Source organism: Harpia harpyja, chromosome 11, assembly GCF_026419915.1.
Source record: "Harpia harpyja isolate bHarHar1 chromosome 11, bHarHar1 primary haplotype, whole genome shotgun sequence".
Classification (NCBI taxonomy): Eukaryota; Metazoa; Chordata; class Aves; order Accipitriformes; family Accipitridae; genus Harpia; species Harpia harpyja.
This window is the reverse complement of record NC_068950.1, coordinates 9,256,948-9,279,364: the sequence shown is the minus strand read 5'-3', so window position 1 is coordinate 9,279,364 and position 22,417 is coordinate 9,256,948. Positions and strand designations below refer to the sequence as shown.

At 48.0% G+C, this 22,417-nt stretch overlaps 1 protein-coding gene across 11 annotated transcripts in view; it reads right to left on the bottom strand.

Moving 5' to 3' along the window:
• Positions 1–21,540, bottom strand: part of RGS8 (regulator of G protein signaling 8) — a 28,918-nt gene extending 7,378 nt beyond the window's left edge. Inside the window, exons 1-6 of one of the 11 annotated variants that reach the window (XM_052801860.1) lie at positions 21,409–21,463; positions 14,659–14,717; positions 12,646–13,179; positions 10,628–10,729; positions 9,624–9,688; positions 1,033–1,199 (exon numbers count right to left, since the gene is read on the bottom strand). In XM_052801860.1, the coding sequence (XP_052657820.1) occupies positions 1,033–1,199; positions 9,624–9,688; positions 10,628–10,729; positions 12,646–12,671 (360 nt within the window). In that variant the 5' untranslated portion in view covers positions 12,672–13,179; positions 14,659–14,717; positions 21,409–21,463. Of the gene's footprint in view, positions 1–1,032; positions 1,200–9,623; positions 9,689–10,627; positions 10,730–12,645; positions 13,180–14,658; positions 15,334–15,452; positions 15,519–21,408 lie in introns of those variants that run through there. The other 10 variants (XM_052801859.1, XM_052801853.1, XM_052801854.1 and 7 more) reach the window with 10 other exon arrangements.
• Between the last annotated feature and the right edge of the window lie 877 nt (positions 21,541–22,417).

Genomic DNA, 22,417 nt, shown 5'->3' with positions numbered 1-22,417 from the left:
AATATAGATTCGCTCCCTGTGTCACCTAGGGGTCATTTCACATTCTAGCATGCCAAAATTATGACAACAGGACCAAATTTTAGGAAAGACCCCATCCAACCTGCGCTCACATTTCTAATCCAGATTCAGCCCTGCAGTCCTTGAAAATCCCACCCAGCTTCATGAATAACAGCAGGAAGATGCTCACTGGGAGCGACGCAGATTGAAGCGTGCCCCGAGACATCCACAGCCCTTGGTGTAAATCTGGGTGCTTCTCAGTGGCCTTGCAATAGCCTTCCTAGTTCAAAGATGGAGTAAAGAGAGCCCTTTTAAAGGGATCCCCTCGCAGGCACCTGTATTGTGACAAGCATCCGTGCAATCTAGCAGGAGGACCACCGTGGGAGAGCAGGTGCAAGTAAGCACCCTCCTGATTGCATTATGAATACAATAACGCAACCCAACGTCACGACGCAGGATCTGACTGTTGCATCAGCCTGTCAGTACTTGAAAGAGGACTTAACAAATCCAGGCTTTGGGTTGTGACTGCACTTTTTGTTCAGCTCTGAGTTATTGCTCGCATCTTTGAGGAGGTCTAATTGAGTTGGGAGTTAGTCAGCAGATAAACATGCCTCCCTGGAAAGTCAACAAGTTAGTCATTCGTGGGATGCTTCTATGCAAAATGTCCTGCGAGAAATGAGCCCAATAGCCTGCTCAGGGATTAATAGTAAATGAGAGGAGCAAGGTGAAATACTCCTAGGAAGCTCACAGAGGTTAGGAATGTAGGTTGCAGTTGCCACCGAACTCACTGGCTGTGACTAATTCAGTATCATCGAAGTAGTTGCCCTCACCAGGGGATGAGTCACCGTGAGCAGACACAGCTGTAACAGGCAGGATGGTATTCCCATCCTCCTTATCCACTCCTCATCATCACCTCTGGGAGGGGAGGTCAAGCTCCCCAGCCCCCTGGCACCCCGCAGGTCCCAGCTGGGGGAGACGGACCTGCTCCCTGCCCCACAGGGATGCTCTGCCTGCCTGGGGTGCTGGCATACCCACCTCTCGAGGAGCCTGCACATCGATGAACTCCTCGAAGATCCGCTGAGCCTTGGAGGCCAGCTTGGCTGCCGAGCGGGTCTTCTTGAAGTCCTCGCAGGCGAGCCAGAACTCCAGGTTTTCCTCGCTGAACTCTGTCTTCAGGAAAGCACGGAAAGCAGCCAACCCATCTGCAAGAGACACACAGGGAGTTACACCAGGAGGAGAAAGAGGGCAAGGAGCAGTCTCTTTAACAGACATCCTTCCATCCGCCCCTGCCTACCAAAGGCCCTTTGATTTTTCTCCCAAGGTCCGCGATGCCAGGATGCATCCGTAACTTACACCATTGCATCAGCTGGACTCTTGTGAGCTGCCACAAAGCCAAACATCATTTGCTGTTGTTCTGAAAAAGCATTTTTCCAGCTACTGTGGCAAAAGGCTTTCTTTGAGATTGGGGCACCTAACCTTTGAAAAGTTCCTCTTGAAAACATCAAGCTTCAGCAATACGTTTTTTTTGCCACAGCTTCTTGTGCATGTTAATGCAAAGCTTTGTAATGTCCTACCTGTCATTAAGAAAAACCTTTAATAAAACATAGTATCTGTGGACTTGTCTCCTATGTTTTCTGTCACTTTGCTATATCGCCTTGTGATGTATTTTTAGGTCTTATTTAAACAGAGGAAGGATCTTGGAGAGTCTGTTACAGCTACAATAAAGGGGAGAGGGAAAGGACATGGCATAATTACTACTTGTCTAGTTGGTGGTAAAAGTGTTCTTATCACTTGTTAATGCTTAGCAATTGTGACATTTCAGCAATGTAATCTGAGTCAGCTGGGGCAGATTAGAAATATGGAAAAATTTATTAGGCAATCTGTGTCCTCTTAAACCCCTGCCTGGGTGTATTTATGGACACAGCTATTGTTTTTTATTTCCTTTCCCTGAATGGCACCAGCAGAGTTGAAGTAGTTGAAGGTTTCACACATGCCCTTTATCCTTCCTTTAGCCTTGGGATAAATTTGGCTCCTAATTATTTTTTTTTTTCCAGTAACATGTTTCTAACTTTTCCTGGTCTTTTTCTACAGGGTCTGAGTATTCGTAGTTCATGACTGGAAATCTCCTGAGTCAGCACTGGCTACTTCCAAGCAAGTGTCTAAAAATATTGATGGAATCGGGAATGCACTTGGCAAGGTCAGACTCCCCGAAAAGATGAGAGGAGCAAGTGCACGTGTGCCTGGCAGGGACGGACAAAGACTGATGAGGGTTTGTAGGACCTGAACTCCTGCAAATGCTGTGTTTGGGGGCTCAACCTGCCCCCTTTCTGCTGTAGGAGATCTCGGCAGTGCTGCCTTCCCTCCCTCCTCCAGTGGCAGGGTGCACGGGAGCTGGGACGCAGCCCAAGGGGTGATGTCTGATGCTTGGTGCGGGTCATTTTCACATGTCCACAGCAAACACAGGCCCACCAGGGACAGGGGCTGGCCTTGTCACAGGATCCATCACAAACTCCCTTGCAGCTTTGTCCTTATTTTCTTGCTCGCACCAGGTACGCGAGGAGAAGCAGCAATGTAACACTGCCCTTTTTCTCCCTTGTGTGTCCTAATCTTATTCCTGCTTCTCTTGTTTCCAGTAATAACTTAGGACATGGAGATATTTTTCAGTACTAGGTCCTGCGCCTCAAGCCCTAAGAAATGGCCCCAGGTGTTGAACAGCAAAAAACAATCCTATTTCTGGCTGCACGTAAGTCAGCAGAGATGTCTGACTGCCCAGATTCTCAAAGGGAAAGGCAGAAAAGATATTAGGCGAGACAGGACCAAACTACAGGCTAAACCTCTCCACTCTATGTTTCTCAAAGCTCCTTCATAACAGGCTCTGCACTGCTAACTGCTCCATCAGCAGTCTGCATTGCAAAGGGCATAGCAATCGGCAAATAAAACTGGCACGTCCCGTCTCAGCTACGCTTGCTTCTTCTGTCAGCCCCAGGAGGGCGAGAAATAGCTCTATCATACCAACTCGTCCAGTCACTTCTTAATTAATGCACTTGTAGGAAAAGATCATCAAGGTTTTGGACTGCTATTGTGGGCAAAGTGAGGGCTCTTGTCCATGAGCACTGCAGAGCAATTAGTGCAAATTGTGGGTTCAATAACATGACATTAGCCCTGGAGAAGCCTGCAGAGCAGAGAGTGCCAAAGGCATCTCCAGCAGCAGGGTACCTGTCACGGTCACGCTGCCCGTGGCTGCTTTGAGCCTCTCTGTGGATAGATAAATATGGTGAATGAGAGAGATGTTTTAGGGCTGCTCCCCTTCCTGAAATCTAGGATACAGAAAAAATTTTCAAAACCTGTGCCTACCTTAATGTCTATAAAATTCACAGGGCCTGTGTGGGAGCAAGTGGAGGACTTGCGAATAGAGCAGGGAGTCTTTGCAGGAGGAAAAGGAGAGGACATAACAGCAGGCTGACAGGTTTCAGAAAGAAGAAAGTACAAAGGGAGAAAGCAGCACTTCCCTGAGATGTATGTCATTTTATATATCACCAGCTCCTAGGACATTTCATGTGAAATATTCCAGCACCCAAGCACACTGCTATAACTATACAGCCTCTGCTCTGTGTCCCTGCAGACGTCTTGCTCCCCTTTCTCTGTCCTTGTCTTTTTCCCCTCCTCCCCTTTCCTCTAAAACAGCCCCAGAGCCCCAGCACTGATAGAGGATCACTTGCAGAAATAGCAGCTTTGTGTGGCAAATATAATACCTGCTAAAAGAAGGGGACATCATGACTGACGAGGTGAGAAAGGTGTTTGCTTCAGCCCTGCCCCAGAGAGCAGCTGCAGCAGGTCCCTCCTGGGACCAGGAGGTTTCCATATGCTCTGCCTCCTGCTCTCACATCAAGCAGACCCTTTTTATCCTGAAGTAAGTTTAGACAGCAGATACATAAATAATAGTGTCTGGCTGTTCTCCACTTCTTTATATATTCCTGTCATGCCCTCCTCACAGCCTTTGAGGAGCTGGAAGTGATGAGGCTGGACCTGGGAGGACCTTGCAGGGGAGGCCTTGGATGCGGGAGAGGTCATCCTTGACTCGAGGCTGCCTGGCTCTCCACAGATTTCATCCTTAGCCTTTGACTGCCTGCCAGAATTTACAGCTGTGCCTGGCAGACGGAGGTTAGAGATGGGAGCCCAGATGACTTGTGCAGTAGTAAATCACTGCCCACAAGTTTATCGTGGAACAATGACAAATCTGATTGAAAGGGCAGGAGGGCAATTAGGTATGGGGACTGCCACCACCAGAGCTGGTACTTGACCTAGATGTTGACTTTAATCTCCTCCTGCACATGATGGTTATCAAGAAAGTATGGCTCATGAAGGATCAGCTTCAAAGCTCATCCCACCCAGCTGGACAGCTTTTTTGCTGGGGCAACCAGCACTGGATTACCGTGTGATATGAGCAGGAGAGCATCACCGACCGAGTCACCCTCCTGAAATATCCTGGAAGATGGTCGGAGCACCTGAGAAGTGTGATTCCAAAGGGATGCTATACAGAAAACCCACAGCAATTAAAAGCAGGGTTACAAGTCTTCAGATGCGGCAGCACAAGATACCCATAAAATGTGTAGTCTAAAGGCTTGGCCATTCAAGAAGACAGAGATGTACTGGCATAGATGCACAGCCCTTCAAGACAACTATTGGACACTTATTCATGAATTTGACTCGAGCAGTGAGCCTTGCTTGAAGCCAAAGGAGTAAATCAGTACTGATGGAGCAGATAGGATGAAGGCAAAGAAATGGAGCTCTTCTACTGAGTGTCAAGAGTCTGAAAGAGGAGCAGAAGACATTTACTTTTTACTTTTGAAGTGTAAATATAAGCTTCAAAATGCCCTGCTCTCTGTTCAAATAGACCAAGGGAACGCACAAGAGGATTGCCAGGAAGGATTGTGCAAGTATTTGTACATTACCCCATCCCAAGACCTTGCAGCGCATCGTACAGCTGTAATGCTGCAGATCACTGGCAAATTAGACAATGACAAGAATTTGTGTTTTATAGATGAGGACTGCCAGGCAGGTCAATGACTATGTGAGGAACAGGACTCAGATGCTCCTGACATCCCATTCAAATGTTGTTCTTCAGGCCATGGAGAGCGGATCCTTTCCAGCAAGAAGGGCTGTGGAGGAAGGGACTGAACTGGCTAGCACAAAACACAACACAGGTCTTAACTAAGGCAAGCTTCAGCAACACAAGGAAGAGCCCAGATTAGTGGCTTAGATCATTCAGGCAGACAGCTTAATAACCAAGCATTAGCCACTGTCAGAGTAAGAAAGCGATCAACAATCATCTAATTAATGCATGCGTTTCACGCCATCAGGGCGATCAGCACTTTATGTAGGGAATAAAGGTAGAGTCCTTATGGCTGGTAGATGAATGGATTAGCTCTATGGAGCATGTTGGGTCCAGGGCTGAAGAGACAAGGCCACAATGCTCTGTACAGCATATGTACATGCTCTTACTGCTGCTTAGCATTGCTTCGTTGAATGTTGGCTGCCTGTCACAAGCACAATGCTAATGCTAATGCTGTTCTGGCTTAGAAAGAACTAGGAGTAGGTTGAGATATTCCTGTGCTGTGTAGGAAGAGGAGCAATGTGTAGACAACAGGAGGAGGAGGACAACAATAAAGTTTGGGCAGAAGGGCACAGAGATCACCAAAAAAAATGGTGCAGTGAGGGGAAAACCCATCATCCTTGAGATAAAAATGGAAATTCAGCACAAAGGTTTTCTGCGTCGAATGCTTCGTTGAAAAGTGACTAAGGATTGAGGACAGACTGTCCTGCTGGATTCTGGACAAATGACAAGCCATGTGTCCAGCCCCGCAAGGGATGCAGAATGAGACATGCCATTGCTTGTATCTCCCTCCAGCAGCCTGTCAAAAGAAATCTCCATCTGGCTGACCAGCCTGTACCTCCTGGGCATGGGTACAGAGGTGGGATTACTCCTCAGTTACTCACATGCATGCACACACACTCTATGGACCACACTGAGCTCCACTTCCCTGGGACCCATTGCTAATCCACACTGGCACAAAATGGGAAAAGATGCCAAAATCTAGCATGTTGAAACCACTGCTTTTGCTCCCTGAGTGCCCTGGAGCATGCTACATACGATCTGTCTCTTACTCTCTCAATTTTCTGCTGAAAGTAGGATCAAAATCCTCTCTCCTATTGCTTGCCACTTTCAGAAGCCCTGACCCAAGGGAACGCTGCTATGCTGTGTTTGCGTCTCTTGCAGTGAGCTCAGGCAAGGCTCCTGCTGTAAAAAGGGGATCAACTGGCTGACTCTATGGTTTCAATTTGATCTGCTTCACCTATTAGCAAAAACAAGTTGGATATCATTGCACTGACCTATTCATTTGGGGCTGCCAATGAAACGCAACTGAGCTGCATCCTACCATTCAGCACTGGTTACTTTACAAGGGCTAGGCTGAGGGATGCTGAAGTCCCAAAGCCAGTGCAAAAAGAAGGTGGGGTTGTGACAGAGAGCCCTTCTGCCTTTCCTACTCACAATCTCGTGCTAATGTCAACACAAATTGTTCTTTAAATGGCTGGGGAATTAATCCAAATCAGACCACTCTCTATAGAGAAGGGCATTGCCCAGCCTGGGAATCTCTGGAGACACGCAACTGCTTCAAAACCCAGGGGTTTTCAATCCTCCACTCAAGATGCTGCCAGACAGCAGCATGTCAGGATCAAACATGATGTACAGAGGTCATTCAATAAAACAATGGGGGGAGAGGGAAGGGGGGGGACTCCACAGGGCCAACACACTCCAAGGGATATTTGACAAAAGTGAGCATAATGACTCTCTCCATAGAGTCTGTATCATGCATGACACCTGTTCAGGTCACTTCCATTTAGAAACCTTTTGGAGACTCATGAAAATAGGAAGTGGAAGAGTACAAGTTGTTTGCCTTTCCCAGAAAGAGTACTGCAGCCCTGCGAGCCTCCTCTGTGTACAAGGGCAGCCTGCTCACCTTGACACTTCAGAGAGTCTTTTAGGGAGCTCCGATCCACTTTCTTGCTCCTTGGAGCTCTTTTTTGCATCTGTCCCACCCCTTGCAATATTACCCACAAAGACTGCCCAATTTTCAGCTGCTACATCCAGCTCCTGAGTCCTACTTGAGCAGTCTGGGGTTTTTTCCCAAAGAACAGGTTGGCTGGAAGGGACCCAAAACCACCGTAACATCTGACCACAGCAGAAAGGGCCACTCAACCCCCTGAAATCGGCATCACAATCTCCCTTCCGAAACAGAACTGTCCATCTAGTGAAGAAAGAGTTTATGTCAGATGTGTCAAGCAGCAGTCTACCTGCTGGTGCTGTGAGCCCCAGGGGAAATTCTCCCTGAGCACAGCTGGTGCTTAGCCCATGCCCCCAAGCATGAATTTGAATTTTCCCTGTCTAATATTGTTCACCTGGGCAGTCACAGAGAAATTAGACTGAGACAGTTCTGTCCTCCTCTTGGCACTAAAAGTAGAATATTAGCTGGCAGCTTCACTACAGGCAGATGCAGGCAGGCCAGGCACTGCTTTTCTTACTCTCAAATTTTGGTCAGATAAGGCACGAGACTCCCTTACCCGTCTAACATCAGCACATCTCTAACAGCAAAAATGCAACTCTCTCCTTTTCTGCTTTCATAGCAGATCTTTGGCAATTCTTCTCTGTTTTGGATACAAGTATACATAAGCGAAAACACAATGATTTTACAATATAATTCCTTTTATGGGTATGCGCTCTTCTCCTTTAAACTGGTGTAACTAAAATAACACTTCTGTTTCAACTGAGCTTTTTGTATTTGCATCATTATAACCCTTGACTGCCAGGCTAGAAATTCCAGAAACTTCAGGTGCAGAGCAGTTGTAATATATTCCTTTAGAAAGTAGTTTATTAAACAACAATTTTTTTTCCACTGATCACCAGGCAATGTCACCATGACTGCTGATAAAAAAAGATTCATTTAAATTTTAAAGATCACCTTCTGTTGCTATTAGGAACTGAATATCTTTCATTAGGTGCCAGAGAGTTATCAGAATTACTTTCTGTTCTAGAGACAGGAAAAATTCTGATAATTCATTTATCACACTATAAGGCTAATTTATTAATAAAACCAGACACTCTTGTGGAGGCTGTTGGATGAAATAATTGAACTAAGGTTTGATTTAGCATTCGCAGCAGTCAACTGAAGAGGGAACAGTCTGTATAATGTCAGTACATAGATGCGTAAATTCACTGGCACCACCAAAGCACTTTTGCTGCAGTCTGTATCTAATAAGAAAAATTTCGGCTTTTACACTGGTGAAAGAGGAACGGGGGCTTGAGTACAGAATTGTAACACTGATGTGAATATCCTGTCCTCCCCCTTTCCCCATCACCCAGGCACCCTATAGTCTCTTTGGTGCATTTTTCCCTTCTTGTTTTGAATTTCCACAAAAGAAATGTTCCCTCTTAGCCATACCCAGCTACATCATGTATTTTTTTTTCTACTGGCTGCAAGAGCAATGATCTCAACAAGATACTGCTGCTAAAATTATATATTGCTTTTTCTGCCTTGGACAGCCAGCCTGTTTAAAGTTGTCACTTAATTCCCTGCCAAAACTGTTGTCATCTCAGCAGAAATCCAGCAAAATTACACTTTATTTAAAATAATAATATAATTCTACACTTATATTTTAAAATATAAGTGCAGAAAAACCTGAGTATCTAAGAAAACCAGACAGTTCCTTATTGCAATAAAATAGTTCACCACCCACATTGACTTTTCCCCAACCTTGACTCGCTCTTGATTTATTCTCCAATAGAAACCCACTAATGAACCTATACTGTGAACTTTGCTGTCTTGTTTATAATTTCTCAGCATGAAAATGTTGGTGAAGCAGAATAATATTTATGAACAGAACCAATAACAATCGATCTCTTGAATGGAGCGAGGTGTGCTGATTATACGTTTGCATAAGGTTTCTGGATGAGAAATTTTCACATTTGCATTGGTAACTGTAAATTAGAACCTGCTAAGGGCTACCACGCATGAGACTGCTACAGAGCAAGTTGTTCAAGGTTACTGAACCACATACACTGTTGTGTTGTAGCACTCCCAGCAAAGGCTACGCTTCAACACAGCGTAGCTGCACAGCAGCTCAGAAGAACAGCTGGAGGGAGAGGGAAACAAGCGGTATCACGGATCTCAGCGGGCTTTAGGGAGCTGAGAACCTGCCATTTGCTTGTGCGGAAAGACTGGACCCAGGGGCACATGCCAAAGGATGGTACACATGGCTACAGCCTTGGGGTCCTGCCTCCAGAGCATCCCCAGGAGCTGGAGAAGGCTAGACCTTGAGCTGATGACTTTATCAGTTGTGATCACCCGGTCAAGAGCAAAGCTAGGAAGGGAACCCACAGAAACTCACTGCCTTGCCTTTTAATCTGAGGACAAGTCCTGCCTGTAAATGACTGTGACCGTTGCCTAGTGGATAGTAAGCAGCTACCCAAGGGACCATTCCTTATGCAATGCATACTTTGTTTGCCCTAGCTACAACTAGTAATTAAGGGTATGAGGGGAAAAAAAAGGTAGAATTTGATCTCTACTCACATTTATGGGACAAAAGGACATCAAAAGAGTCTGCCCATCTTGTTGCTTCTTCTGTTGACAGTCTTCTGTAAAAAAAGGAAGAGGCAAGTTACAGACAACCCACGGCTGCTGATCCCCTCTGGGGCTGTTTGACAAGGACACCGAGGAAGGCTGGAATTCTTCTCACCTAACTTTGGAGGTCTACAATGTAGAGGTCTCCAGGTGAGCAGCAAGTCACCCTGGGCTCCCTTTAGAGTCAGTGAGGAGATACCAAGGGACTTGAAGGGACTTGACTCTCTTCATCTCACATCCCCAGGTAGGTGGGTAAAATAGGCCAGATGAATCACACCCGAAAAGGGACCAATTTTTCCTCATTGACTCTAAGCAGAGGCCCAGGAAACAAGTTCAGATGTAGACATTTACACTGTAAAAGCCAAAAGTCAAGTGAAATTAAACCCACCCCTGTAGAAGTGTTTATTTCTCCTTCCTGACTTTCAGGGGGAAGTTAGAGTCTTAGCTCAGATGCAAGCAGTGACTTGTGATCAGATGAATCCCATCCCACTCATCTCTAATCAGGACTCTGGATTGTCTAAAGTATCTACCTTAAGCATTGTGCAAACTAACACAGGACTTTTTGGTAGCGTTTAATAGCAAGGCTTAGCTAAAGAGGACTGTGACCTGAAATTGCTGGTCACGTCTTTTACTGAGTCAACTGCTCAGGCTTTGATTTGTGATGACAGAGGGGTAAATTATCCTCAAATACATGTTGACATGTCCCATGTACAGCAGTGGGGACTGTGCGCATGTCCTGTCTCACGGGAGAACTTGTATCAATAATCCAGGTACTTTCTGAGGCTGTTCCTGCTGTGTCAGCACTGTTTTGTTTTCCTCCTTCCTTGTGGCTAAAAGAACTAGTCAAAGCTTATACAAAGTACAATCAAAGGAAGATAATACTAGAGGGGGTGGTGGACAGGGAGGGGAAGGACAGAAATGGGGTTGGGGTGGGATGCTGCAGCTATACTCACTTCAAAGCCCGGTTGGGCTTGTCCGGAAGAATAGCTGTGAAATCATTATATGAGTCTGATTTGTGAGACAGGCAGCCCAGGCGAGTCCTCATCCCTCTGTTCCTGTGGTCGATGTGGGGGAGCAGGGGTGTGAGCAGGGGAAAACCAAAGAAGATGACGATTATAAGTCTAGCCAGAGTGGGAAAAAAAAAACCCAAAACCAAACCGAACCAAAAAACCTCAGTGGCTCTGTGCCTCATCAGACCTGTCCCCTTGGTTCCCTCATCTGTGGGAGGGACCCTGAAACATCTCCAGTAAAATGCCAAGCAGACGCTAAGGACAGACACAGCACCAGAGCAGCTGAAGGCTCACCCACACCAGTCATTCAGCTGCTCTGACTAGCAAAAAGGTTTTTAAAGGCTGCGCTCTGGGATGGTTTCTTGGAAAGACCTGCTCAGGTCAGGTGTGGAAGGAGAGCAAAGGGCAGCAATACCTGAAATCAGTCACCGCAATCTAGCAGCACCAAAACCAGCACAAATACCAAGGCTAGAGGGCAGGAGGGGGCTGGAGGAAGAAGAGAGGGAGTAGGGAGTAAGGCACCTGCAAGGTGAGCCTGTGCTGCAGAGCCATGAGACCCCAGCCAGGATCCCAAGCAGCTTCTTTAGACTCAGGGTTACATAAGCAGGCTAAAACTGCCTCTTTCCTGACAGGCTTACCCAGGCGGAAAATGGCTTTATTGCTTTTTTCCTCTAAATTTCAATCCAGCCCCAGAGCCTTCGCTCCTCCGCCAGCCCCTCGCATCCTTGCCAGCCCCTTCCCAGGATAGCCGGCGGATCCGCAGCATCCTTCATTACATAACCCCAGGACGGGGAGGAACACAAAGGGGGAGGGAAGCGCAACACACACATGCATTATACGGGACTGGCATCATCTCCTCTCAAAGACACATAGGTGCCGGTTAATGGCTTTACATGGTCTCTAGAAGGGCAGAGCCTGTGATTTGCTTCTCCAGCCCAAGGGCATCCCTTCTACTAGATTCCCTGGACATGGAATGAGGCCATTCTCTCTGGACCATGGCAGGAGCATTTAGTGACCCAGTCTCCACTTCTCAGCTGCTGGACCCACTTCTGAGCTGTAGAAAGCCCTTCTCCAAGCCCTGCTGCCAGACAGATGCCAAATACTTTCTGTGACTTTAGAGGGAAGTACAGTATTTTTCTCTTCCATATGTAATTCTTGCAGAACACTTCAGCACCAGCGACTGAGCCAATCTGTAGCATGCCTGTTTCCCCCTTCTTCTCCTGCCCTTCAGAGAGTTTCTATTATTGCACATTTTAATGTAATCTTAAAGCAAATTAAATGTTAATTAAATGCAATGAGTGTCTCCCTGGTGCAGCACAGGCAGCTCGCAGCATTTAACAAGCACAAAAACCTGGAGATCTTCAGTCACAGGAATTGTTGCACAGCCTCAAACTATGGGCCCATGGCTGGTGGTCTCAGGATGCTGTTACATAAACCTCAAACATCAGTGCAGAAATACTGCGTGCAAAGTGTCATGTTTCTGGCTGAGCATGCTGGACCTGCTGTGCTCAAACGGACACCGAGTCAGCTCTAAGGTCTTTCTGGTACCTTTCCTGATACCTCCTACCCCCAACCTTTATCTTCCCTGCACTGCTTGTTCTAGCAAGCTCACGAATTTCTTAGCAAGCGGTGTGACATGCGTTACCGCAATGCTGCTCAGATTTCTCTCTGATGCCTGAGATCAAGGGACTGCAGCAGGGAATCAGAGCATATGGGGGACAGAGATGCTGCACCACGAGCAAGGAGCTTGTCTCTCGTGGAACATCGATCTCTAGGTGAGGACTTCCAAGACAGGACACAGGAGAAAGAGGGGGAAAGAAACCGGGTCCACAGGAGGTAGAGAGGCAAGGGAAGGGCAGGAGGGAAGAGGGGACACCGCAGTGAGCTGAAAGGCTCGCTGGATGAGGCAGACAGCGACAGGATAGGCAGGGGTGAGGGATGCATCATGTCTTTTCAGTTACCTCCATGGGATCAGTAAGGCAGCCATTCAGGCATCCAGTTATAGTTAACCCTTTAACTGGCTGGCTTGGACAGCAGTCAGGGCTGTTTGCAGGAGGCAGGAGTGCGGGAAGGAGGGATTTACTGTTTCATGTCCTGGCACTTAAAAATGTATCAAAGAATCCTCTGCAAAAAAAGGATGGCCAGTTGTTCTCAACCCATTTGATCCTTGCCTCCTAGCGCGGAAGGTCAATTTTTCAATGGAAGACGTTCAGAGTTGAGGGATGATCACAGAGGAGAGACAGCATTTCCTTCTAAGACCAGGACCGCAGGTTAAGTCCAGCTTCAGGTCTAAAGTGATTTGAGTTTGGCGTCACAGCTCACCACGGAGCAGCAGGAGTTGGCATTATCGCACTCATCATTCAACACCTCTGAAGGTCTCTCCTCAACAGGCAGAGCTCCGGGCTGACCTCGCTAAGAAGACCAAACTACCTCTTGTCCCTGTCCCTCCAGGTCATGGCTGATGTTACTGGCCAGGCATCATGGAAAAGCTGGCACTGCAAATAAAATAACAGGAGGGCTTCACGCGTCTGCAGATGCTGGTCCTTTCACCATCACAGGCTCAAGCACTCACACAAAAATAACTCAAAGAAAGCATCTCCTTTTCAGGGTGGTGGGAGCCTGTGGGAAGCCACCGAGGAGATGCACAGTCTGCAAAAGGGAGGAAGGGAGGGACGAAGGGAGGGAGGGAATGGCAAGGTCCCCATGAGCCTTGGTTGAACAAGTCTCACATCAGAGAGTAAAGGCGAGGTCCACCCGCCAGGAGACCAATGGGACAGAGAGCAGGACTGTATAGTGAGCAAAGGGCAAAGGTTTCTTATTTGCGAGGACGGGGCCAAGCTCCAAGTAACCTCCATGTTCTCTTGCCCAGAGGGAACAACTGAGGAGGAGACAAAGGAACTGATGATAGCAGAGACTGTGTGCAAAGGACCCGGGACCCTGCTCTGCTGGGGCCTGGGGAGATCCCAGAGCTTGGGCTGCCCAATGCAACGTCCCTTTTAAAACCCGATTACATTAAAAACACACAAAGCCTCTTCCCGACTAAATTAATGGAACTGGGATTGCGCTACATGCCAGTGAGTGCATCTCCTTAATCTCTACCCTGACCGGCTGCTTCGATGTGCTTTAACTGAAATCAATCCTTGTAATTCCTTAAGCCCCTTTAAATTTCCTCATTAACAGCCTCACCCGCATGTGGGGCCACAGCACATGATTTCCTAGAGTCCAGCAGCCCCTACTCCTCTTTCCCACTGCTGCTCTGAAGTGACAGCTGAAAGTGGAGCCGGGTGCCCTCTTCCTTGCAGCCTCCTCTAGCAGCCTGCTTTTGGGGGTACTGTTATGAAACAGCCTTCTCCTTCCCCACGCTCCCCCCAGCTCACCAGCCCCCACAGCAACAACCTGCACAGCTGAGCAGCACCGAACTTCCCTGGGATCCCAAAGTCTGTCTGACTTCACGGACGCAGAGACCTGTATTTCCCACGAAGGCAATTCCACTGCTAGGCTGACATACCCACGAATATTTCCTCTGCAAATAAAGCCAGTCACTTATGACTTTAGAAATATAATCTGTGGCGTCTGGTAAAGGCATCCCAGTAGGGGTCCATGGTGAGGTTTTTTGCCTCCCACTCCATCATTCATCCTACCTCCCCCTCCTACGCAAGGACCCTGGTCAAGGAGAATTGCCAGTCTCATCACAGATGTGTTTTGGGGGTTTCTCCTTGGGAGACAGAAAGGGAGGGGTGCGATTATGACATTCAGGTTATCAAACCACCCCCGGAGATCACCTGAGTGAAGATAAAGAAGCCATCCCAATAGAAAAAATTAGCAGCACAAAGGTTAAAAAAAACCAAAACACAAACTATGAGATCTCAGGGGCTTTGAGAGATTAAGGCCATCCATTCGCATGCAGAGAAAGCCAGAAAAAAATGAACACAGAGGCACTGCAGACAGACAGACACAGAGAAAAAGATACTCACTGCCTTTGACCTGTCCTCTCTGCCGGTGGGTCTGTGCCGACAGCGTGGTCAAAGAGGCTCTGGGGAGAGAGCAGAGCTGTCTTCTTCAGAGACAACCCCCTGCACGGGGTGAAAGTCACACTTCGACACCCCTCCCCTCCCCACCTCTCTCTGGGCAGTAGCAGCGCAGCTCAGAGCAGCTCTCTCACATCCAGCAAAACCCTACAGCAGCCTCAACCCAGCAGGCTGGGGCTCTGCTGCGCAGCCAGCTCCCACCGCAGCACTACCGAGGAGCCCACCAGATCAGCACATTTCGCCGCATCCCCTCCTCACCCACCTGGCAGCAAAACCCCAGCTTCTCCCCCGTTGGAGATGGGGGACCGCTCTGCACAGGCGGTGGATGCCAAAGGCTGGCAGGGAGCATCTGGGGGCGGGGAGGGGGGATGCCTGCAAAAGCGCTCGCTGTTGTCACCCTCGGTATGTTGGAATAAAGCATCCGCCTGCATTGTTTTAATCGGCTCCTCTGAGGTTCAGGGAAGGTTGCTGCCCTCACATCGTCAGGAGTTGCCACAGACAGAAGGGATGGGAGACTTTAATTAAAGAGCCCAGGTGTCAGCAGGGCCAAATAAAATCGTTAACAGGAAAGAGAGTACCTTACTGCAGGGCATGGGATGACAGAAGAAAAAAATCCACCTGGCAAGTCAGTGATGTGTTGACCCCTTTAATCCATCTCCCCTTCCCTCACCAGATGTGTGCAGTCCTGCTCGCTCCCTGCCCCATAGCAGTCTCCTTGAAACCTCCGTTGGTGTGCTTACCCCACAGTATAGCCTCCGATTCCCTTTTCTCTCCTGCACCCACACCTCCATCCTCCAGAGGATGTATATGGGGTGTCCAGTGCACTCCAGTGACTCTAACAACAACCTAACCAACGGCACCTACACGGTGGGGCTGCAGCACAGCCCCCCAGCTGCAGGCTTAGCTCAGCCATCAGTAACAACATCTGGGTGTCACGCAGGCTGCACAGGCACTGATGTGGGTCACTGACTCACTGAGAGCTCAAGCCATGGGATCTCCATTGCTTTTTTTGATCCTGATGAAGTCGATTGACTAAAAAAATAATAAATAATAGTAATAAAAAAAAGTCCTCTGCAGTTAAACAAGTCATTGCCTTTTTCCTGGAAAGTCACCTGCCTCTTCTCTGCTAAAACACTGCTGGGCCTAGCAGCAAGCATGTCTTGAGATAGCACATTATCACCAGGCAACATCCCTGGGGGAAGAAAGTCCTGCAAAACACAGGGGTTAGTAGCACTGTAGCAATGATTCCAGCTCTCCATCATCTTGGATCCCCCTCCTTCACAGCTCAACTTGGCAAGGAAATATTTGCCTTGTTCTCATCCTCCCATTGCAAAGCCCAGGTCATCCTGACTCAGATTAATTATGTCTCCAGTTATCAGAAGACAAGCACTGAAAAAATGCCATGGCTGGTACAATCTCCTCTCAGCCAAGGTCAAAGGTTGAGGTTCATCTTATGCCTCTGGTACAACAGGCTGGTTTGTTCAAGTTAAATAACAGTCAGCTTTAGCCCTTACCCCAAACCCAAGCCAAATTTAATACAACATCACCAAGGGTTTAACTTCTAACATGTTATTTTTGTTTTAATGTGTTTCCACACTTCCTGGTTCTCTCTGGGCAACCGCAGGATATCACAAGTGACAGTGTTTTCATAATACTTCCAGGACATCGCTCAGATCTCATTTACACACACAGACATTGTAGGGTGGGGGAGGTCAACAAAACATTCAATCAACAAAACTCTAGATAATTCTAGCCCATTATTCAGATGACTGGACTTTGCTGCAGTCTCAAACAGATCAAAAATTCTGATCCACTAACTCTGGATGGGATATATCAGAGGACCATGTGAGTGCTCCTGCTCCTCCTCCTGCTTTTATACCAGTTTTATATATTGCCATCTCATAGCCATCACCAGCATGGACAGAGCCCCCAGTCCCTATTTCTCCAGTACATCAGTACACCCTTTCATGACCTCAGTGAGATCCTAGAGCAACCCACAAGTAACTCTGAAGATCAACTGTTTTTTCTTCTAGTTTCCTATGCCAGGTGTGAGTTAATAGAGAACAAAAATAAGTGAACTGTGTTGACAGAAGCACTATGGGAAATGTAATTAAATTGCAGATAAAGAGAATTATATTTTTTACAGGGTAATATTTTAGAAAGCTTCCGTGCAATGGAAGAGGTTTATAGCAAATTCCTTCTAAAATAGCCCTCCTGCTTCTGACTACTCTGTAGCTTCTATTTAAAAGCTTTTAATAAAATAACTCATTTTGATATTAGGCTTGAATCCCATCCAATATTTTAAATCTCTCCAAGAAATACTTTAAAGCAATTTCCTCATGACCTGCTAACACCAAATACACAAGCAGTGAACACATGCAGCTTTGGGACTGTTGGCTGTCACCGGGCAGGGTGGAAGGGAATTTGCCAGCCTGTGCCCTGGGCATTAATCTTCTCTCCACCATCTCCAGGGTCCTTTTCACCCTCCCTATTATTTTAAATGCCCCCCCTGCCTATTCTGTGTGTTTTGTCTATTGATCATCATTCAAGTGTTTTTTACCCAAAAACTTCTTCTGGACCAAAGACTTCCACCAGTTTCACTTGGTCCAGTTTCTGCCACCCAACCGCTAGATAAAATTGCGTGGCCTGAAGACATCTCTTCCTTCCAGTATGGCTGTGCTTACGAGGCTGGCAGGACCAGGAAAGCAGCTCTGGCTGGTAGTTGTGTGGCTTTTGTGTCTCCAGATACAGGGATGCTCCTCCCGGGGCTGGCAGCTGACCGCCCTTCTCAGTTTGGAGCTGGAAGATCAGAGGATGCCTACACTGACTAGCTCATTTGCTTGGCTGACATCTCCAGTGGGTTTGCCTTAAACAAACTCCTTCACCTTGACATTTAAGCAGACTTCTCCCTATCTTCTCACTCTTGCTCTGTTTCCTCAGGGGTCTGCTGCCGCTCTGGGATTCCATTATTTTATGCCTAACAAGCCATCACACCAAGCCTGCCATGTCGCTTCCACTTCTCATTTCTGACTTTGTGGCCTTGTCATATTTACAGTGATCCATGCCACAAGGGCTTTGAACTTCTTTAGGGTTGCATTTGCTCTTACTTTGTGACTTTTCCTGGGTCTGTGCCAGCATCTCTCTTTTCTAGTACCATGCTGCAAGGAGCTTGTTCAAGGGTGTACTTCACAACTTGCTAGTCCAAGAGATTTTTCCCTAGCACCAAGAAAGTGCTTCTTCAGACTGCTGTGATGTTTGGCAGCTACATCCCCATAGGTGAGGTCATTCTTTGGTATGTTTTCATGAGATCCTGTTGCCTCTGGGATCTCTCTGGAAGGTGCTCTGTGATGTAGGCTCTGTGACTGCAAAATGCCAAGTACATGAGGCCAGCTGCCTCCCACAGTGGTCACTGCTTTGGGAATTCAGGTGACCTGCACGCTGCAAAGCCTGCCTTTGGCTCAACCACAAGCCTCCAGCCATGGTCCACTTCTGCTGTGACCCAAGGGGGCTTTGGTTTTTTTGCTGGAGGACTGGAAGGAACAACCGCCCTTGACCTGGAATGACAATCCTAGCAAATCTCTCGTGACACAAAGCATCATTTGATCTCCTCCCACACGCGGTCATTCAAAATTTATCCAGAATCCAGACTTGTACCTATATGGGCCCAACCCCAAGGTAATTCAAATTAGTAACTGATTTAACTCCAGAGCTTGCTGTTCTCCACCACTGTTTGCAATTAAAACCAGAAGAATATTGTTAGTAACTGACATCTGACATGCAGTGCTCTGCTCACTGTGCCCACCTGCCTGCCTGCTTGTTTTAGGGTTCGGGGGGAAAACACACTTGGTCCAGCACGAGGTAACTGCCTTGGCAGGAGGGAATTACCATTGACATAGATAGCTTCCTAAACTGCAAAACAAACCACAAACTTGTCTCACTTATGAAGAGAGCCACAAGAACAGCTTGCTCCCTCTTCTAAAAAAGGAGCTCCAGTAACATCAGGAAATATCCACAGATGTAGCTCAGAGTATTTTTAAGGGGTTAATTTTTCTATTCACCTTAAACCTCAAATCATTCTCCACATCAGGCCAGGCAGGCAGGAAATCCTGAAAGATGAAACAAGGAGAGCTTGAGTTTCAGGGGTAGGTGAGGAAACCAAGCAGCTGATATATTGGATGGAAGTTGATAAAAGAAGCCACCTCACATGTGCTAACGAGGCAGGGCAGGAGATAGGAAACACCCACTGAGTTGAACTCCCCTTGACAGTAGAAGACTGTACTTAAAAATAAAAATGAGTTACATAAAGTGCGATCCACGGTTCTGTCTCTGGCTTAGCTCGAGAGCATTGCAGCTATTTAAATTCTCCCGTGTCAACGATAAAAGCATCTTCTGGACATGTTTGTGGCTTTCGGGCATCGCGATCGCTGCAGCATAACAGATGCCTCCGCTGCGAGATGGCTCCTGGCCCCAGCCTGCACGCTCCCAACTCCCTCCCCAATTCCTCCAGGCAGGTAGGACACAAAACCAACAGCTAAGCAGTGAGGGAGACTCTGGGCTGAGAGGGGCAGTGTACGAGACAGGAATCAAAGGGAAGAATTTCCCCTTTAAAGCACTTTATTACAATTTCATAATTGTTCTCTGAGGAAACACGCTCCCATGCCCAGGAGCAGTTACACGTAAAGACGCGCGTCGGTGCCTCTGCATGTGTGTTGGAGAGGATGCTGTTAGCGTGGAGCAGGGAGGCAGAAAGGATTGGAGTTGACACAGAGCTGCTCCGTGCAGCCTTGGAGTCCTCCCAGCTTTCAGGATGGCTGCTGCTGTCAATATGGCAGCATCTGTAATACAGTTGGTGTGTATGGCTGGGAAGCCGAGACAGATCCATCCCGACAGACAGAGCTCCACAAAGATCCCCTACTGCGGATGCTCCATCCCTTGTATGTTGTGATTGAGATCTGATGCTCAACACGGGCCAGGGAGTGAGGCTTGCTGAGAGATGGGGTTAATTTTCTGCTGAGAGATCATTCAAGGTGCTCACAAGCAGCCTGCATTTTGCAAGCTGAACACTGCAAACTAGTCATTTATTGAATGTTAGAACTCAACCTGAAGATCTCAGGGTTGCAGTCACAAATCCATTTATGATGGACAAGGTCTATGCTTCTTTGCTGTTATCACTGCTATTTCAAAGACTTGGGCTTACAGGGCATCCAGGTCCCACAGCAAGGATTTACTAGGGCTATTAACCGCTATACAGATACGCAACATGGCACTGGGAGGTCATTCCCACTGCTGCAAAACACCTGAGCACGTGCTTAACTTTAAACATGCAAGCAGTTGAATGGATATTTGTACGATGAAATACAAACAGAGTTAACCACATGGGTGAGCTGGGATTTCTCTTTCATCTCTGGAAGCTGCTGCTCTAGCCCTAATTAAAACATAAATGAAGTGAGTTAGATGGGCTCATCCTCTTTCTCCAGCAGACGGTGGTTATTCATAAAAATGTCTGCTGCATCCAGCACCAATCATTGCTTTGTCCTGCCAGTCTGGATAGAGATGCAGAGTGAGCTCTGCCAACGTCTGCCCTAGTCAAGCCTTAAGGACTGAGCAAAATCTCCAGAACCGCATGGAAGGACTGCAGGGCAAGAGGCCAGGCTTGTCCTGCCAATGCAGACAGTGCTGCTTTGGAGGAGCCTGGGACTGCAGGAACAAGTGGGTCTCAGAGAAGGGCAGCACAACAGGACAGCGAAAGCACAGCCCTTTATGCAACATGTATGCTCCCCAGATGGAGGAATGCAACTGCATTCCTCCGGGACTGGGTGCAGTGATAATCAGCCACAGAGAGAAGATGCTAGCACAACGGGTCCCTTGTATTTCTTAGCTGTGCCAAATTACCAGCTTATTCCCCCCACCCATTGAACGGCAAAGAGATGGCCCTTGCCGCTGCAGGGATCCCCATGAGTTACAGCAGCCCCACAGCCAGGGCTGCAGGAAAATGAGCCCCCTCAGGTCAGCACCCCATTCTTCTCCCAAAGAGTGCACGTGCTCCTGCCATCTGCAAGTTTTTGCTACAGTCTCTGCTCAATGCAGTTCTCTCGCCTCCAACATGTTCTCCTTTCGCTCCAATTAGTCTTATTTTTAACTAGCTCAGCCCCAGCTTTCAGCCTGGGTGTTAGTTGCAATGTTACAGATACCCAAATATTCCAAGGAAATGCAATCCACCATTTAAAAACAACAACAGCAGCAAAGGGAGGAAAAAAAAGAAAAGATGGTAAAGATCTCAGAGCTGCAGGCACCAGCACAGACTGATGTTTTCTCCCAGCATCAAAGGCCCACCACTAATCCCATTGAAACGGAGATCACCCCAGAACCAGTCCTGCTCCTGTATCAGTCCAGCCAGGGCTGGGCTGGGCTTAACATAAGAAATACGCTGCTCTCTTTCGCTGCCTGCTAATTAGAAGCGGTGTCTGTGTCCCTTTGACCATTCGTAAGATGCCACAAGAAGATTAATGCACCAGGAGAAGCACTGCCGTGACATTAATAGGGGTGACATCTGAGCAGCACCCTTCCCCTCCCACTTTGCCTGGGGAGCCATCCTTCCCCCCAGAAAACTGGGACAGGAGCAAGTAAAAATCCCTCCCCCAGGGACTCGTAACCACAGGGCCTTTCATCACCCACCAAGGCCCTCCTAGCTCTTACCTGTCTTGCAGCTGGCAGCAGGGTGGTGGCTACGTGGCTTTTGGTGCTTGATGGACATGGCTGGTTGGGACCCTGAGGAACAGTGTCTGCAGACTCCCGGTGCATCAGGGAGGGCGAAGGACCCAGCCCGGTCACAGTTATCTCTGGAGGAGCAGCAGTACTGTGCCACTTTTCCCGGCTCCCTAGCCCTGCATCTCGTGAAAAGAAGAAGAGCTGGTGGAAGGAGGGGGGTTACAAAAGAGAGGGAAGGGGGAGAAGGGAGAGCGAGAGCGCGCGCTCTCACAGATGCACACACGCAGAGCAGACAGAGGCTTGTATAGGATGGCACTGCCTGACTTGCTCTCATTATTGCCGCTGGCTGGCTGCTGCCCATGGAGAACTCGCCAGCAGCCGCTGCTAGCCGGGGGCACGGTGGGGAAAAGGGACAGGGAAAAAATTAGGACCTCATGGACCATCGGATCAAGGAAAACTACCGCCTGGGCACTGGGGGCTTTGTTTTCTTTGTTTGCTTTTACCTAGGAGGGGAAGGGCCGTACTAGAGGGCAGGAAGGGATTGCAGTGATAGAGTTCAGCTTCTCCTTTATGACTCCTTTCCTCCATTGAACATAAAAAAAATCCCCAACTCCAGTCCTCCTCAGGTACATTTAGGGATGGCGTAGGACTAGCCTGACCCAGAGCTTTTAAAAATGGCATTACATCAAGACAGACAGAAAATGGGCTGCGCATACCCAAAGCATCAGCATCATTTAAAGCTCAGGCCCGCCCCGACCCCATTCCCATTATCCAGGTCATGCCGATACAGGTCCAAAGGCCTGGCCGGGCTGTTGGAGGGTGTGGAAAGGCACTCCAGCCATAACACCTCCCCTCTGCATGCTGCACAGAAAGCTGTGTGCAGAGCTGCCTGCAGTCCCTGACACTCTGCTCATCTGCTGCAATGACAGACCCAAAATGCCAGGGATTCAGAAATCTAGGTGTAATCCTCCCCAAAGGGCTACCAATTCCCCACTCC